The 17,604-nt window shown below is 48.6% G+C and overlaps 1 protein-coding gene across 1 annotated transcript in view; it reads left to right on the top strand.

Annotated features, from left to right (window-relative positions):
* TRIM44 (tripartite motif containing 44) overlaps positions 1–16,765 on the top strand; it is a 78,677-nt gene extending 61,912 nt beyond the window's left edge. Inside the window, exon 5 of the mRNA XM_084894790.1 lies at positions 12,290–16,765. Within this exon, the coding sequence (XP_084750916.1) occupies positions 12,290–12,317 (28 nt within the window). The 3' untranslated portion in view covers positions 12,318–16,765. The remainder of the gene's footprint in view (positions 1–12,289) is intronic.
* The last annotated feature ends 839 nt before the right edge of the window (positions 16,766–17,604 follow it).

The raw sequence follows: 17,604 nt of genomic DNA, 5'->3' as shown, positions 1-17,604 counted from the left end.
GAGCGTTTAGAACTGGAGCTGCCACAGAGCTTTAAGGATTATCTGTGGATTTCAATGCCATTACTGTTCTTTACCAGAGGGAAGCTGGAATGAGAGAGAGAAGAAAGCCTCTGGTGTGGAGTTATGTCAGATTCGTGGGCTCAGGCCACTCCTTTACCCCCTACAGCCCCCCCACTCGCAACTTGAGAGTCTGGTGTTGACTCCTAGGGAGAGTGCCTTACAGCCATGCTGTGACCATTCTGCCCAATTACAGCAAATCAGAGCTGAGTGGATGATCATCTTGCGTTGCACATGGACCAGAGTTCCCTTGATTGCTAGGCCACACTGTGCATCACACCCCCTTTTCAAAGCCTGGTCCTTCCATCCTCTTCAGTGGGCCAGAGGAGCATAGGTCCCTTCCCCAACCGTGCTGCCTCCACCACTCACTGCCCCCCCCCCCCCCCCGCTCCACCCCTGCACCCCCCAGGCTCAGAGCACTGCCCGAAATCAGACAGCATAACAACAGCCTGGTGATTATGGGAGGTGAAAATGTGACATAAGAAATTTAGTTGTGGAAAACATTTCACAATAAGTGTCTCAGATCATTGTACTTAGACTTCTACAATGTTATATGTCATTGACATCTCAAGGAAGTCTGGGGAGGGCTTAGGAGAGACTGGAAAAGCGTTTGGGAAGGAAATGAGTTTTCTCTTCCAGCTGAACGTAAAACGAGTAGTTCCATAGGCTTTTCTTATTCTTCTAAAATGGACTTCTCTTTAGCAGGGGCTTCCTTGTCTCACAGCAAATGTAATAAAAAACAAACAACTCCCCAGCCGGCTTGGGTCAGTGGTTGAGCATCGACTAGAAGACCTATGAACTAGGAGCTCACGGTTCGATTCCCAGTCAGGGTGCATGCCTGGGTTGCAGGCTCAGTCCCCAGCAGAGGGCATGCAGGAGGCAGCCAGTCCATGATTCTTATCATTGATGTTTCTATCTTTCTCCTTTCCTCTCTCTGAAATCAATAAATAATATTTAAAATTAAAAAGGTGAAAGAATTTTCTCGTCTTTTCCCGATAAAAATATTTGTTTTGTTGTTGTTCCCTCCCTCCTACCCCCCTGTGCTGAGCTCAGTGAAGACCGGGTGGGGAAAGCAAAAGGTCTGTACAGGTTTTATCAAGTTCTCATGCTGGTGTAGGAGAGCCATTTGATACACCTGCTATCCTGTATAAAGTTTAATTCTGATTGGGGACTCAGAAAGTGAGTGCCTGGGAAGTCACCTAGTCCAGGAAGGAAGCAGAGAACAATTCCACAAGCAGTAAAGTCTGGTATAGGCAGGCTCTGTCTACACCTTTCTCGTTTGAAAATCTGTCATGTCCATATACTTTTATATTCATAAAGAGCCTGTGGACCATGGACTCTGATTTATAAGTGAGGAAACTGAGGCCCACCGAGTAAGTTTTGTTCGCCTGGGGGGAACTTAGTAAGGACTGGGTTCAAACCTTGGCGTCTCTGTGTTCTTCCTGCTCCTCTCAGTTGGAAAGCCAGGCTGAGAGTCTGTTGTAAGTGATGAGTGGGTGGGAAAACAGGGCGCCTAGGGGAGTGCTGACAGATGGGCCTCAACACGCAGCCGGAGAGAGTGGCTGGGCCTCACTCAGTAATAAAGGAAACATCCTCACGGTGCCCTCTGGGGCGTTTGGATTGCCTGCTCTGCCTGGGCCCCGCAACTGGGCCAAAGGAGAACATTCGCTTTCCAGGTGTCATAAATAAACTTACGACATCGGATTTATGTGGAGACTGAGCCGTAAACAGGTTCTTCTGCAGATGGATGGAACAGGTGTGAAGTGGTAGGATTATGTCATCAGAGGGTGAACAGCAGAGGCGGCTTCAGGAAAAACTGGGAGGAAGACAGAATGTGTCTTTACTGATGTTCACTACTTCCTTCAGCACCCTGTATTTATATCCAGCCCTGACCCTTGAAAGATGATCATTCTTTTTCCCCCGGTAAAACTTAACCATCCACCTCATCCCATCAGCTTCTGAGATTACAGCTGGCTTACCCAACCCATTTCTGCTCAGGTGGTTTATGGGGATCCTATAGGCTGCTCTTGTCGCGTAACATCTACTGATTTTTAACCCTTGGAGCTCAGCCAGAGAAGTCAGTACCTTCGACTAATGGAACAACTTTGATAGGGTCTTTAGGCTTAATGGCTTGTGAGCGAACTTTTGAATGTGACAATGATGTCATGTTGGGTCTCTGTTACTTCTCCCAGTGCCCAGGCAGCCCGTTGATTCAGACCCCTGGGCTTTGTTCAGTTGAGACTGGGCAAAGACATGGGCAGGATGGAGACCTGCAGGGTTAGTTCTTTCTCCTTTCTCTGTGGGGCTCTCCTGTTAGGTGTGATCAAGGTCCTATGTGTTCTGGGTCACCTTCCTCTCTCTGGCTAGACTAGTGCTCTCTCACCTGACAGCACTGACCTGGAATCCAGGGAGAGCCTCTGGGAATGTTCTCGGTGCAAGGGGAGTGCCTGGGGTGCCATGAGGAAAAGTTTCCTGAGGTCCCCACGAAAGAATGGGGTTTCGTGGAAAGGTTTATTCATGATGCAAAATTAAGGGGTTACCCTCCAAGGTCCCATCTCTGTCCATCTCGCCATGGGAGAAGCCCAATCTTGTCTTTAGCAGAGCCAGGATTAAGGCCACTGCCCAGAGTTTCTGTTCCATATTAAAGTCCAGGCCAGTCCAGCATCTAGCCAGCTTAGCTTGTGTTCCCAGCTGCAGTCCATTGTGTGCGGGGTCTGCATGGCCACGGGCCATGGGCCATGGGCCATGCAGCTGCTTAGGCCACATGACTATGGAGAAGGAGCAGCCAAGTGCTCGGGTGAATAGGGGTCACAGAGCAAGCAAGTGGGAACTCTTCTTTTGGGGATTTTAACCTTCCAAGATTCTGTGCGTCTCTGATGGGGTTGACCCCTAGCCAATCCATTGTTCCCCAGGCTAGACTGACAGGCAAACACCTTCCCTACATCACCCAGACTTCGCTACACACGTGCCTACCTCCCCCTACCCTGCCAGGAGCCCAGTACCGGATGGGGGGAGAGACGGGTATTGATTATCTTGGAGGAAGGATGCTGTGTGAAGCTGTAGCTTCCTGGTAAGTCCCAGGTGAACGTGCTTATAATTCTGGTCTCCCCTGTGCTCTCTTCCTGTTATTAATATTAATAAACTAGCTAATTATGACATTAGGATTGGCTGATTGTTTATTGGATGTGATGTTCATCTCCTCAGCTGTCTGCATCAAGCAGCCTTCCCATAGGGGCAGAGTCCTACTCTTCAGACCTGGTGGCTGTATCATGAACTTTCAGAATTTGGAGGGGAGGGATAGCTTTCCTACCTTTTTCTTTGTTGCCTAGGGAGACACAGAATGTTTACTGCAAGAATGTTTGCTGCAAGGGCAGAGATAGGACAGAGTAACAAATAGGCAGGGAACCAGGCCCCCGGCCCAATGTTTCCCTTTCACAAATGTCCACTCTGGTCATGCTCGGCTGGCAGAGATGCCTGAGGCATGGAGTAGGCACAGGAGACGGCCTTGTAGCTTTCTGTTTCCAGATCAGAGCCTCTCACTGTCCCTGGCCTTAGGCTCTTAGACAGCGAGTCTAGCTTGCAAGTGTCTGTCCACTCCAGACCACCAATGTCGCCTTGGCACCTGCTCACTGTTCCAAGCTGAGTTTCGGACCCGTGCTGAAGACAGAATTACATTGGAGCAGCACAGGCTTTATGTTGAGTTTCCCCTGGGTGTTTGTTTTTCTTTCTTCCCTGAAACATCTGTTTGTGCTGCCTTGGGCGTGTTCTTCAGAAGCCAGTGTGAATATTTTAAGCACAGCCCTTGTTCCCATCTTGGAGTGCTGGCAGTTGCGGCAGACACCATATGGAGCCTGGGCGCTCTTCTCATCCTGGTACTTTCCATCCACATCCTATCTTCTGAGGAGACACTTCAAGCACGACCCCTGGAGATGAGCACTCAGGCCTGCTGACAAGACTCTGTTCCCATCGGTGTCCTTCACCCACCATCTCCGGTCATTCTGAGCTTTCACGGCTCCCGGGACAGCGTCAAGTGTTGGTCCAAGCTGCCCCCTCCACCTGGCTCACCTTCTCTGGCCCCGTAGTCTTCCAGGGAAATACCAGCCCACCTGCCAACATTGAAGAGTTTTTCCTGACTCTGCAGGTGGGATGTACCACTTCTTCCTTCTCTCACACCTCAGTCTGATATTCTATGCCAGATGTAAGCCCCTTACAGGGAGGGAGGCCATTCCACTCCCCTCCGTGTTCCCTCCCTGGCATGTGATAAGGGCTCGCCACTGTGCGGTGCAAGAAGCCACTGACTAGGGATGAGTGTGACATGCAGTTGAAGTTGGTTGAGTGCTCATTACTTGTTAGTAAGTCTGTTAGACACTTTACACTCCATTATCTCATTTAATACTCACTCCTAAGAGGTAGATCCCTTCCTGAGTTGCCTCCCAACACACACACACACCCATCTTTCTCTTTCCCTGCACCCTGCTTTATTTTCTCCAGAGAACGTGCCACTCTCTGGAGTTATTTACCCGGTTACTTGTTAGTTGCCGCCTTCACTAGCAATGAAGCCCCACGAGAACAGGGACCTGGCCAGTGCTGCTCACTGCTGCCCTGCCAGCACCTGCTGCAGCGCTGACATGCTCCTGGTGCTCTGTGAACGTTTGTAAGATAGTCGCTGAAAGCGTGAACGAACGGTGACTGTTTCACGGATTCGGAGACTAACCAGGGCTTTGGGAGGTTAAAAAGCTTTGCCATAGTCACCCAGCTCGGAAGGGCTCAGAGGAGAATCCTGGTCTTAACTCCGAAGTGGACAACCCTGACCACATGACGGAGACATGTGGTCTCTAGTGGGAAGCTCTCAGTGCTCCTGGGCGAACAGTCTGCTTTCCTAGAGGGCTCAGCTTCCCGCTGACCTTTCACTTCACCAGCTCAGCCCCTTCCCCAGGCCCAGAGGCTGTGAGCCATCCCACCTGCCACCAAACGCATCCTAAGTGACCAGCACTGGGGACAAAATAGTGTGAGGGACAGATTCAGTCTCCAAAGGCTGAGATTTCCAGTGCAGTCACTCTATGGCTGCTGAACCCCTGAGCCCCGGGGGCTGCGAGGGCCAGGCAGGGACCCACAGGCCACCTTCATCTCAGTTCCCTGAAGGCAGACAGGGGGCATCATCTCCACTTAAGTCAGATTCTCCTCTAGTGAGCGGAGTGCAAATCAGCTGAAGCCATGAAAAGTATTTTCTGTGTAGCCTGATTGAAAGCTTGGGGCCTGGGCGCCTCTCACTCAGGACAGGCAGCGACTCAGCAGCACCTGCCAGTGGCACAATGGGAAAGGGAGGTGTGTTCCCAAGGATCTGAGCACAATGGTTGGCACATATAAACCACTTCATAATTTTACTGTCGTTATTAACAGATAGCCTAGCAAATACCAGCAGACTGTGCTTGAGAAGGAATCTTGAACCCATTGAAAGGACAGCAGGCCTACAGTGCCTGTGTAACAGCAGGGTCAGCCCTTCGCTCTTGTGAATGAGGGTGGTGTTCTTAGAGAAATGGGGCTTACAGGTATGGCAGCGGATTCAAGAGCCAGAAATTCTCACTTCCAGTTTATCTTGCTGTGCCACCCACTTACTGTATGACTTCCAGCCTCTTAGCTTTGATTTCTTCATGTGATGTTACTAAATAACTATAAAATGTACTGAGCTTTTTCTGTGTGCCAGGTACCAGCCAAGCGCTCTGTACACATGAATTTTGTTTAATCCTCCCGGCAACTCTTCCAGGAGGTCCTAAATTGTCCTCCATTTCCAGGCAGAAATACCTAACTCAAAATCCCACTGCTAGTAAATGGCAAAGCTGTGACATAAACCTAGGTGTTTCTAGCTCTTAAATCCACATTCAGAACCCTGTGCGATATGAGAAGTAAGTAGCACTAGGTCTTGAGAGTTGGTTTGCTTCCAATTTCCAGCTTTCTACAACGTTCAGACCTCAATTCAAGGTCATCATGGGACTCTGCGCTACTGAGAATTAATCTGGGACATGGTAAAAAAGATAAATAAAAGCTTACCATTCATAAAGAGATTAGAGATTAGCGAAGAGAGTGTGTTTATTGATCCAGTTCCCCTCTTCCTGTGGTATCGGGTAAGATACAGTAGCTGAGGCGTATGTTTAAGATTTCTGTGGGAGAAAACCACTTGAGAAAGATTTGGTTTCTATTATTCACTTGCCAAGAAAAGATGAGGAAACTGGGTCGGGTGTATTTCTTGAAGATACAGAAAGTAAGCAAGGAAGGTAAACCCTAACCTATTTTCTGCTTCCCAAGCCCCAGCCCTGGAGTGGCCTGGGCCCAGGGGGTGAGGGTTTGGGAAGGTACTTTTCATCCCTCACCACAGGAGCTCCTCCATTGTGAGAAATCCATCAGTGCTGGAGAGGAAGGGAGGATGGGGAAGCCAACAGAAAGGCTGAGGAACCGGGAGCTTATGCCTCCTCTTGAAATTCAACAGGAAACTGAAAATAACATGGAAATTATTTCAGAAAAGAGAAAGACACATATAAACCACATATTATCCCCATTCTCATACTTAGCTGAGTAATGATTGTAAATGAGGATAAGATTATTTCTGGGGGCAGCTTAATACTATATGAGACACCTTTAAAAATACATGCCCTTAGATGGTTGGAGAACCATCTCATTCTAGGACTGGGGTGGGGAATATACAGGATGAGCCTAGAGCATTTTGTAGTGCCAGAAAGTAAGAAAGTACTCAAGTAATAAAACCCCCAAAATAAAACCAACTGCACTGATGGGGGAACAGTCAGGGGCCTCCAGAGCTAACGAAAGAGCTCCTAAAGGCCCAAGTGAACAGTTTCAGCAACAAAATAAAGAAGCATTGGATTATAATCCAAAATATAAAATAAATTTCCATCCTGATATAAATAGCTGATTGAAATACACACACACACACACACACATGCCTAAGCGACTGTTCTAACAGGTCGACTGAATGACTAGTTGACCGGTTGTTATGATGTGCACTGACCACCAGGGAGCAGATGCTCAATGTAGAAGCTTCCCCCTGGTGGACAGTGTGATCCTCCCACCACTTCGCCCCCCTTCCCCCTCTCCCGGCCAGACCCAATGGGCCCTGAGCAGGACTCAGCAAAATGACCCTGATCAGCCCTGATCACCAGCCAGGCCAAGGGACCCTACCTGTGCACGGATTGGCACACTGGACCTTTAGTAAGTAAATAAATAAATGAAGAAGAAGAGACAAATATCACATTCAAATAATTGGGTAGATAACCTACCCTCAAAAATGAGGGGGAATATAGCTCCTTACTCCTTAGATGCAGGTAGTTCCTGTGACTTGCGACAATATGGGGAAAAGAAATAAAGCAACTTTGCAAAGGAACAACCTTAGCAAACACTGTCTCAGCCCATGTTCAAGGTCAACAGTGCTAAGTCACACTGATAATATGTACCCTCCCTATGACATGAGGAGAATGACACTTTATCTCTGCAGTTTTCTAAAGGCCCAAAATTATGGCTTAATCATGGGAAAACATCAGATAAATCCCAAGTGAGGGACATTCTACAAAATACCTGACAGATATCCTCAAAACTGTCACTGTAATCAAAACCAAGAAAGTCTGAAAACTCATCACAGCCAAGAGGAACCTTAGGACCCCTGATGACTGTAAGTAGTATGGTATCTGGGTGATTTCTGGAACAGAAAAAGGACACCGGAGAAAAACTAAGGAAATCTTAATAAAACATAAAATTCAATTAATACTAATATACCACAAATGTTCTATACTAACATAACAGAGGAAAGTGGGTATTACAACCTTATGTATTATCTTTGTAATTTTTCTATAAACTTTAACCTATCCTATAAAATAGAATTTATTAAAACAAAAAACAACCATGCCCTTTGGCCCAGAAGTTTCCCCTCTGGGAATTTTTGGGAGAAATAATTAAGTGTAAACCTAAAGTCATCCACATGGATGTGTGTCACAGGTGTGGGTAAGAATGAAAAGGTGGAAATAATTTATGTCTAGTATAGGTAGAATAAATCCAGACATTTCAATCATGAATCATAATCTTACAGAGATATTGAAAAGAGATAAAGAAGGTATTCATCATTCTAGTTAAGTGGAAAAGCAGATTATGAAAGAACCTGTGAAATATCTATTTTTATATATGCACTAGAGACCCAGTGCATGAAATTCGTACACTGGGGCAGGGGTGTGTGTGTCCCTCAACTCAGCCTGCAACCTCTCCAATCTGGGACCCCTCATTGGATGTCTGACTGGCATTCGAACATCCCTTTCACAACCCAGGACTGCTGGTTCCCAATCGCTCTCCTGCCTGCCAGCCTGATCACCTCCTAACCCAGTGATCAGCAAACTGGCTCGTGAGCCACGTGCGGCTCTTTGGCCCCTTGAGTGTGGCTCTTCCACAAAATACCACCTGTGGGCGCACACGTACAGTGCGATTAAAACTTTATGGCCCATGCACAGAAGTTGATTTTCAGCTCTCAAAAGAAATTTCAATTGTTGTACTGTTAATATTTGGCTTTAACTAATGAGTTTGCCGACCCCTGCCCTAACCACTCCCTTGCCAGCCTTATTGATGCCTAACTGCTCCCCTGATGGTCTAACTGCTCCCAACTGCCCTCCCCTGCAAACCAGATCACCCCCAACTGCCCTCCCCTGCTGGCCTTATCTCCCACAAATCCCCCCCACCCTGCCGGCCATCTTGTGATGGCCATCTTTGACCACATGAGGGCGGCCATCTTGTGTGAGGGCATGAGGGTCAATTTGCTTATTACCTCTTTATTATATAGGATAGGGAATAGATAAATCTATTGCAGAGTGTTAATGTTATCACTGGTGGATAACACCATAGGGTGTTTTGGGTTTTTTTCTTTTTATAGAAGCAATACTTGTTTGTTATAGAAAGTACAGCTCAGCAGAATGGAAAAACTTACTTTTTTAATTTAAAAAAAAAAGAAGGCTGGAAATGATTCCATATAAATCCAACCACAGTAGCAACAGAAGACTCCATCCTAAAGAAAGGCATTCTAAGAACAGATGGGACATACTAGTAGGCAGGCAAACAAGCCGCTGCCTGCTACTTCTGTGCAAGTATCTCCCTGTGCAAGGCTGCTGCCTGAGCAGGCCTGCTGGTGCCTCTCCATCTTCCACAGAAACAGGCCACGACCCAGTCCCTGTGGTGTGTGAGACGGGAGCCACCTTTAACCATGGCAGACAAGTTGCAAGGTGCATGGAGATCCAGTCTGGTCCTGTGGTCAGAGCGTGGACTTGAGGCAGCGCTGGAGACCCGAGCTTCTCTCAGAGGCATCTTTGCAGGCCTGCGGAGGCACAGGCTCTCCTGAGAGACAAGCCCAGGGTCTGCATTTCCTTCTCTTTCTATAACAATCCTGACTAGTTGAGAGTTCGACTCAGTTTTAAACCCAGCTTAGCCTTGTGACTTCAAAGCAACTAGATAATGCTGCCACCCTCGGTGGTCAATACCGACTATAGAACGGGCTGTCTATCTAACACCCTTAGTTCGTTTCAAACAACAACAAAACAGACATTAAAAAGAATCTCAATAACCTCTGAGTGCCACTCCCATTATAAATCGGAGTGTGATTGGTAGACGTCTCAGAAGAGGATGATGAATGGCTGAGGCGGAAGTCTGGCCATTTCCTTGGAGAAAGTATAGACTTTAATAGCCTATTTAAGATAAAACCTTATGAGCGCAGACCAGCTTCTACCCAAAGTGAAGGAGCACTAGGAGATGATTATATTATTAACCTCCAGGAGAGACCACATGCTAAGAAAGACAGGTTATTAATTAACTGTGAAAACAAATATGCTCTATTTGAATATGCTATTCCGGAAAATATATTCTATCCCTATCTCTGCCCATCTCTGTCTCTCTTCCTCACTTAGCAGGCTGTAAAGTCCAGCAGGGCAATTGCTGTCTCTTCCTGATTGGTGTGCTTGGCATCATGCCTAACACATAGCGGACTGTCAATAAATATTTAGCAAATAAAAGAATCAATCAGCGATATGCCAAGATCTCAAGGTCTCGTGCTTTTAAACTATGAGGTGAACTATATCCTTCTGACCCAAGAACAGATCTCTTTTAGGCTAATGAGAAAAGATCTCATCAGTCATGGCTTCTGACCTTTACCCCAAGCCAATGCTACATGTCACATGGTAAAGAAACTGGCAACACAAAAAGAACTCACTTATAATTTCATTATACTCATTTGGGGTAGGACAGGGGTGGGGGAGGTTGTTGACCTTTGTGAATATGATGAAAATTGTGACCTCTCTCAGACAGAGGAACACATAAACACAATGTTGAATACCATTTCAGTAGGTTCATGAACCCTTTATGCATTTCAAGTAAAGAATGCTGACTGTGAACTACAGCTTAAGGAAAGGGCACAGTCACCATGCTAGGCTCTCATAGTTGAAGGGCATTGACAAGAGAACAATAGGAGCTCGCTTGGATATAATGCCAACTGGGGGGGTTAGGGGGGGGGGTTATGACGCCAGTTCTAACTGGGCCTTGATTCTGGTGAGAAGCTTTCATAAAAGACTTTCTGTTCCCCTTGGGAGAAATGTCACCGAACACGTGGCTCCTTAGTGCTAGTTCTCGGTCACGCCCTTCCCAGCATGCTCCCTCCATCCTGTGATTGGACAACAGTCAGGAAAAGGGAGCGGACACGGGAGGCATTTGGATAGTGAAGGCTGCCCAGTTGTTTCCCTGGGCTCCTGGAGTACACTTAGCTTATTGTCAGGCTATGTCTTGAAATACTTTCGCCCTGAGCCAAAGTACTCCAAGTGAGTCGCCTAGGATATTTTCCCTAAAGTCTTTCCCAAGTGGATGTAAAAGAGCACAGATTTGATATAGATACAGACAGTCCCTTGTGAGGTAAAGTTCTCTAGGTTATGGCTGGGAGCTGGTGCACCCCAAGCCTGTCCTCTTCCTTGCATAGCCTGTCCCCACCCGAGGAAGGAGATTTTACCTCCCTTCCAACCTCCCTGTCTGGACTATTTCAGACTTTATCCAGGGGACACAGACCTTGCTCTGTGACCGAGGATTATACATCTCTCAGAGCCCCACCGTGTCCAGCTGGGAAAGGGGCTAATAAAAATAACAGCCCCTCCATCCTAGGATCATAAGGGAAGTGACGGGGTGAGGAGCCTTGGCTCAGTGCCCCCGCCACACAGGTGCCCCATCCGATCGGCTCTTGTGACAGTTTTGGTTGTGGCCTCGAGAAGGGCAGGAGGGAGAACTGGGCGAGTTTGCTGCTTTTGCACTTCTCAGTGTGCTTGCTCCTGTCCCCCTTCTTTTTCTGGCCCTGCCCTCCTGCCCCAGCCCCTGTCTCAGCCATGTTCTTGCTCAGCATCAAGCCAGGGAGGTCCACCCCTGAGCAGCTGAGCCTTTAGCCATGCTCTTGGACACAGCTCATGGTTTGGCCACTAAAGTGTCAGTGACATCTAGACTGACTGTTCCCTTCAACTCCCTCTCTTCCTGTTGTGTTTACTTCTCACTCATTTTTTAAAAACAACTGTTTTTTGAATGCTTCTACATGCCAGGGCGGTACAGGAGAGAGTAAATAGCAAATACTTTATAGGATGTGATAAGAGCTAGGAAAGAAATAAGGTGGCGATGAAGACTCACCAGGCGTCCTACTTAGATGCAGTACCTTCTCTGAAGAGGTGACATCTGCTTCCGGGGCCTACCTGTGGCATGAACTGCAACGTTGGTGGGATTCCGTGAGAGGAGAGCAGAATGCAGGCTCCCTTTTGTCTCTCCTAATAGTAGAAGGCTTAAGGCGTAGGGGAAGCCAGACTCCTGATTTTTACTAGCAATTCATTTTGTCAAGTAAGTTTAAATAAGTTTATAAAACTATTATGAGCCACGCCTGCTCATTTAAATAGCAGTCCATTTGTTGTGGTCCTATGTATGTTATGTGTTTTATCGTACTTAATCCTCCAAGAACCCAGAAAGTAGGTTTTATCATCACTGTGATCCCTGTAGTCAGATAAATCGGAACGTAGAGAGGTAAGTAGCCTGCCTGTGGCCACGTGCAGCGCCCAGCAGTGACAGGGTGAGGACTGGGACTTGGGGTCTGACCACAGAGCCGGTGCCTTCAGCCAGCAGCCACGGTCGCCTCCCCCCTGTGATGTCGTACCTCACCTGGCTCTCTTTTCCTTTGCAGTGGGGCCAGTGACGAAGAGGACACATGAAGACTCGCCATTCCCAGCAGAGAACCATTCCTCCCCCCGTGTGTGTGACAGCGTGAATGTAACGGCTTCTGACTCTGTGAAAGCTGCCCGGCAACCAATGTCCTCCCACCCATACGTCCCCAGACCCTCAGCAGGCCATAGCTCTCCGGGGATGCCAGGTGCATGCTCGTCGACTGTGTGCTCCTCATTCCTGTGTCGTGGTGGGTTAGGGAAGAGTGCCCCTTGGATCAGTCAGGAGCAGCTGGGAAGGGTCGGTCCTCCAGGTAGCCCCTCCATGGCTGCTTTGAACTGGCTCAGGGAGCCAGCCCCTGGAGTTTTAGGGACCCAGATGTACCTCCTCACTAGGAAGACTCTGGAATAACCTAGATGGGCAGTCAGAATGTTTTTCCTACCTGCCACCTTATTCCTATTAAAGCATGAAATAAATGAGGTAGGGTAGGGCTGGACCCACATAACTAGTCTCTAAAATTCCAGTGCATTTGTGAAAAGGTGGTTTCGTGAAATAAGATGGGTGGTTTAAAAACAGGGCTGGAGAAAGAGTTAGCATTCAGACATCTATAGAGATATTTTTAGCACAGGAGGTTATCCAGGACTTCAGATTCATAATCCAGTGCTGTGGAAATGAAAAAAAAAAAAAATCAAAAACTTAGAAAGGAAATAACATTAAAAAAAAAAAAGAGGACCAAGAAAACCAGTTTTCTGAACTCAAATTGCCTGAGTTTCCGCAACAGTCACTGAAGGATCTGATGGACCTGAATGACTGGGTGAGTTCTGAGGTCTGATGAATTTTGTCACATGAAAGGCTGGATGTGTACTACCAAGTGGGAATTTTCAATGTAGGTTTTTGTCTGTTGCTCCCCCCCCCTCCTACACACACACACACACACACACACACACACACACACACACTTAGCCTAATGTGGCTTAAATGCAGTGTGGGGAGAGTCCTTGTCATTCACGATGTTCTGAATGGAGCACTGAGCTTCGTCTCTCAGTAGATACCCTCCCTGCACGGCAGCCGGAGCCCCTCTGCCCTTGCCCTCCCTGCCAGCTACCCCCAGCATCTGCCCGCTGACCCTCCTCTCTAGTCACGTGAGCAGACCCATCATGCTCCCAGATCCCAGCTCCTCACAGCCAGGTTTTCATGCTCAAATGGTCAGTGATGTCCTAGGAATGCCACGCTGCTAAACACCTGCATCTTCCGCAGCATCTGTCTTACTTCGTTAGCTTGGAATCAGGGGGTGATCTTACTTTTACAAACAGTTAAATCATGAAGTCAAGTGTCTGGACACATCAACGAGGTTAAAGTAAAATGGGAGCCTCCACAGGAAATTCTCGTTGGCAGGTGGGATGTGTGCTCCCGCTCCCAGCCTTTAGTAGCGCTATGGTGTTCATTTCTGAGAAGGACGACTGGAACTGGATCCTGGCGTCCCTGGGGCTCCTGCTGACTGGGGCCTACACTTCTGGTGCCTCTGAGGCACCCAAGGAGCTTGCTCTGGGGGACCCCCCTTCCTGCCTGCTGCCTGCCTGCCTGACCCTGGACCCATTACATAGCTTTTGGGCCTGCTGACTTTTGTGTGCACAGCATGGTTTTGAGCCAGAAACAATACTTCCGTGCTGTAGGAATCCTATGTATATCATTGTTCAGTTCTGTGCATGCTACTCACTGACCATTCCTTTGGTGCCAGGAGGCTACCAGGCATGTGTACTCTGGGTTAGGGTTATCCTAGCTCACTAAATATGTCAGGGCTTATTTATAAATGTGAGAGGAGTTTCGGCTGTTAAGGAGGGGGAAAAGGGTATTTTTCTCTCAAACTAGTAGCCGACAAACGGCCAAGACAATGGCACTGTACCTGTCTGCCTGCAAAGGCCAGAGAATCCTGCCTAACACTGGTTACTGTCCCAACCCATCCAACGAAATGCTCCTTAATGATGAACCAATGGCCTGTCTTAAAATAAGAGCTTAAAAATTAGACGATTAAGATTTGGCAATAATTCTTTTCCCATCTCTACATAGTCACAGTAGCCTTGTCTTAGCAATGGACAGATCACTGGCCTCTTCATACTGAGCCCATGTGACTTTTAATCAGTATTTGGGAAACCCAAGCATTTATGCAGAGGATGTGAGCGGAAATACGAAGATGCATGCCAGCCTGTCTCCATTAGTGATCGTTTTCCTGTAGTCCTCGAGGAAAGCACTTCTGCTTTTCCTTAGAGAGGATGTCAGACTCCCTTTCTGGGTTCCTGCTGTCCTCAGCACCTGATAAAACTTTAAGCAGGGAAGCCTGAAACAGTGCAGCCGCGTCTGCCAGGCTCCCGAGTTCCTGCCGGCAGCGTGGCCAACATCAGAATGAGGATGCTTCCTGCAGCGGCTCTGGCCTCCCAGAGCTGCAGCTGCGGGCACCCTGAGGCCCAGCGTGGTGAGGCCCCCCTCCCGCAGGTCCTACACACTGTGCTCCAAGTCCTGTCCTGGCCGCCGCAGGCTCTGCAGAAATCCCAGGAGAGGGCAGGCGGGCAGGCAGCCAGTGAGCATCTTTAGGATGAGCTGGGTCCCCACACCAATGCCTGGCTGCCTTCCAAATACCCGGTGTCTGGAGACCGGGGCGGGGCAGGGGGGGTGTTTTTATTTAATGTCATTAAATTCATTGCAATTCCAGGAAATGCTTGGAGTCTCAGCTCTGACAACCAGGAAGGGAAATAACCTATACTGGGGACCAACTATGGACCAGGCCCCGTACTAGGCCCCCGTTCTCAGATGATGAAGCCGATTGAGAGTGCAAGACTCACTTGCCTTGACCTGCTAGGAGATATTGGAGCCGGGTTTTGAGCCCAGCTCTCCCTAACTCTGTGGCCCATGGTCCATCGCAGTACAGAGGTGGAAAGCTGGCAGCGCCCCCCCCCCCCCCCCCCCCCCCCGCAGTGAGACCACCACTTTATGACTTCTTTTTCAGAATTACATTGCGTGGCTGTGGTTTGGGCCCAGAGAAGGCATCAAAGTTGCCTATCCTTCCACTTGAGCGGGTGCATTAAGTAGAGTTGCTAATTTAAGCCTGCCCCCAGGAGCCGTCCCCCCATAAGAAAAGAATTTCTGGGCCTTCAAGAGGATAGAGCTTCTCAGAGCAGTGAAGGGGAAGGGTATCTGCTGTTAGGAAAGGGAGCCTTCGTGTTCCAGTCACCTCGCCAGGTCTGTGCCTGGGCGGGGGTGGTCATTCACAGTCCACTGAGCCGTGCTGACACCTGGTATGCGTGTGGACGTAAAGATAAGTGTATGTGTATGTACACACACACACACACACACACACACACGTGCGTACACGCACACAATTTAAGGACAAAGGGAATTCAAAGCAGCCCCTCATTATTCTGCATGCCACCGCAAAGGCGTCCACCAGCCCTGATTACACATGTCACCAGACATGTCAGAGCTTAGGGGCTGACAGGCTGCTAACAGGAGGAGAGCTCTCTCTGAGGTTGCCAGGAACTAAAGCATGGAGCCGGGTGACAGCCCTACTCCTGTGGTCTAGTGAAAGGGGAAGCCGACTCATCCTGGGGATCTGACCCCTCCCCTGAGCCTGTGGGCACAGCTGCCGAGTTCACAACCAGAAAACATTCTCCTGCCCGTGCCTGGACGCCCCCCCCCCCCCCCCCCCCCCCCCCCCGGCTCACCTGATGGCTGCTCAGTGCGTGCCTTTTGATGAGAATCTGTTGCAATGTTTCCCGTGTGCCTAGCACATGTGGGATTTTGTGTTTAAAGAACAAATGATCTCATTGTGGATGGCCTGGGCCCAGGCCAGAGAGCAAAAGATGGCCCATAGCGGAGACACCTCATCTTGTTGTCTGTACCCAGCATTCCCTGCGGCCCCCACCCCAGCCGATTCCAAGTGCCATAAGGCCAGGCAGTTCCGCCCTCCGGGGCCTGCCGGGTAAAACAGTGCCATTAGGAACTGAGAACACACCAGAAACCGCAGCACATGCATCAGAGCAAGAAAACGGAAATAAATTCAGACAGTCGTCCGTCTACTGGTGTAAAAAAGTGCCACAGAGCCCGGGCTGGGTGTGATGTGACCTTGAGGGGACAATAGATTCATACTTAATGGGAGTTAAACCTGACAGGTCTCTCTGCAGTGACAGGCGCTCCTGCCTGGGTGGGAGGCAAGGAACTGCTGTCCTCTGCCTATTGTCCTGTGCAGTCCCATCCCTCCTTACTCTTCATCCCCTCCCCCCGGTGGTCTAGTGAAAAGGGAAGCGTGCCAACCGATTCTGGGGATCCGTTACGTTAAACAAGGGAGCACTCAATCTTTCTAGGGAACCACGCGTGTGAGTTAATGTTTCAGTACATCATCTTCATACTGTAAATTATTTTGTAAGAGCGATTTACCGCCATCCCAGGATGTTTGGACTCAGCGCCCCTGTGCATTTGGAAATCAATAAACTATTACTGGAAATACCATCTGTCTCTCGGAGTCGGGCACAGAGGGCCCACTGGGTGTGATATTCACGACCGTCCGCGTTCTCAGCGGTGGACCAGCCGGGGATGCGGTGTTCTGATCCCCAGGTGGGGGCGTCCCGTTTACTCCTGATTGGTTTAGGGTGGCAAAGGGCAGACTGAAAGTCATTCCATGTAGCTAGATGTTGACATGGCTTCTTCTCAAAGTAAAATGATCTCTGCCTCAGTTACATTTTCAGAGCAGAGGAGATTATAACATAAAGAATACGTGGTCCTGACTGGGGGTTTCAAATAATAATGCTTTACAAATTATGTTAACCAGGCGGCAGGTCAAACTTTCATTTTTATTATATTTTCTAGAAAAACAAAAACAAAAACACTTCACACAGGAAATCACAGTTAGGCCAGCAGCATCGTCTGTGTGGAATACACATTTGATATCATTGCTGAAGAGACAGGACTGCGTTGTAAATGAAGCAATTCAAGTCCAATTTGCAATATCAAGACCAGAGCTGGCACTGAAACCAAGTCAGATTCTCAGAGGCAAACTGTGAAACGCAAGACAGTCGATACTGTGCGAATTAGAAATTGCAAGTCCTGCCTGAAGGCATTAAAGTTCAATTTTTAAAAATCCAACCTAAAACCCATCAGCAGGTGTGTCTGGAGGAGCTGCAGCTTCTGAACCTGCTCTCCATTTCCTTCTGACAAACCTGTGCCTGTCAGACCTCTGGAGTCAGCTGGGGACTGCATGCTCCTTGGAGGAATTGTCCAAGATAGGGAGGGTCAGTCACGCAAGGTCACCCAGGAGCCACGTTGCTAGAACCAGGACAGCAGCCTCTC

The sequence above is a fragment of the Pipistrellus hanaki genome, assembly GCF_964339955.1.
Source record: "Pipistrellus hanaki genome assembly, chromosome: 9".
NCBI lineage: Eukaryota > Metazoa > Chordata > Mammalia > Chiroptera > Vespertilionidae > Pipistrellus > Pipistrellus hanaki.
Note: the sequence above shows the minus strand (reverse complement) of the source record. Positions and strands in the feature narration are given on the sequence as shown.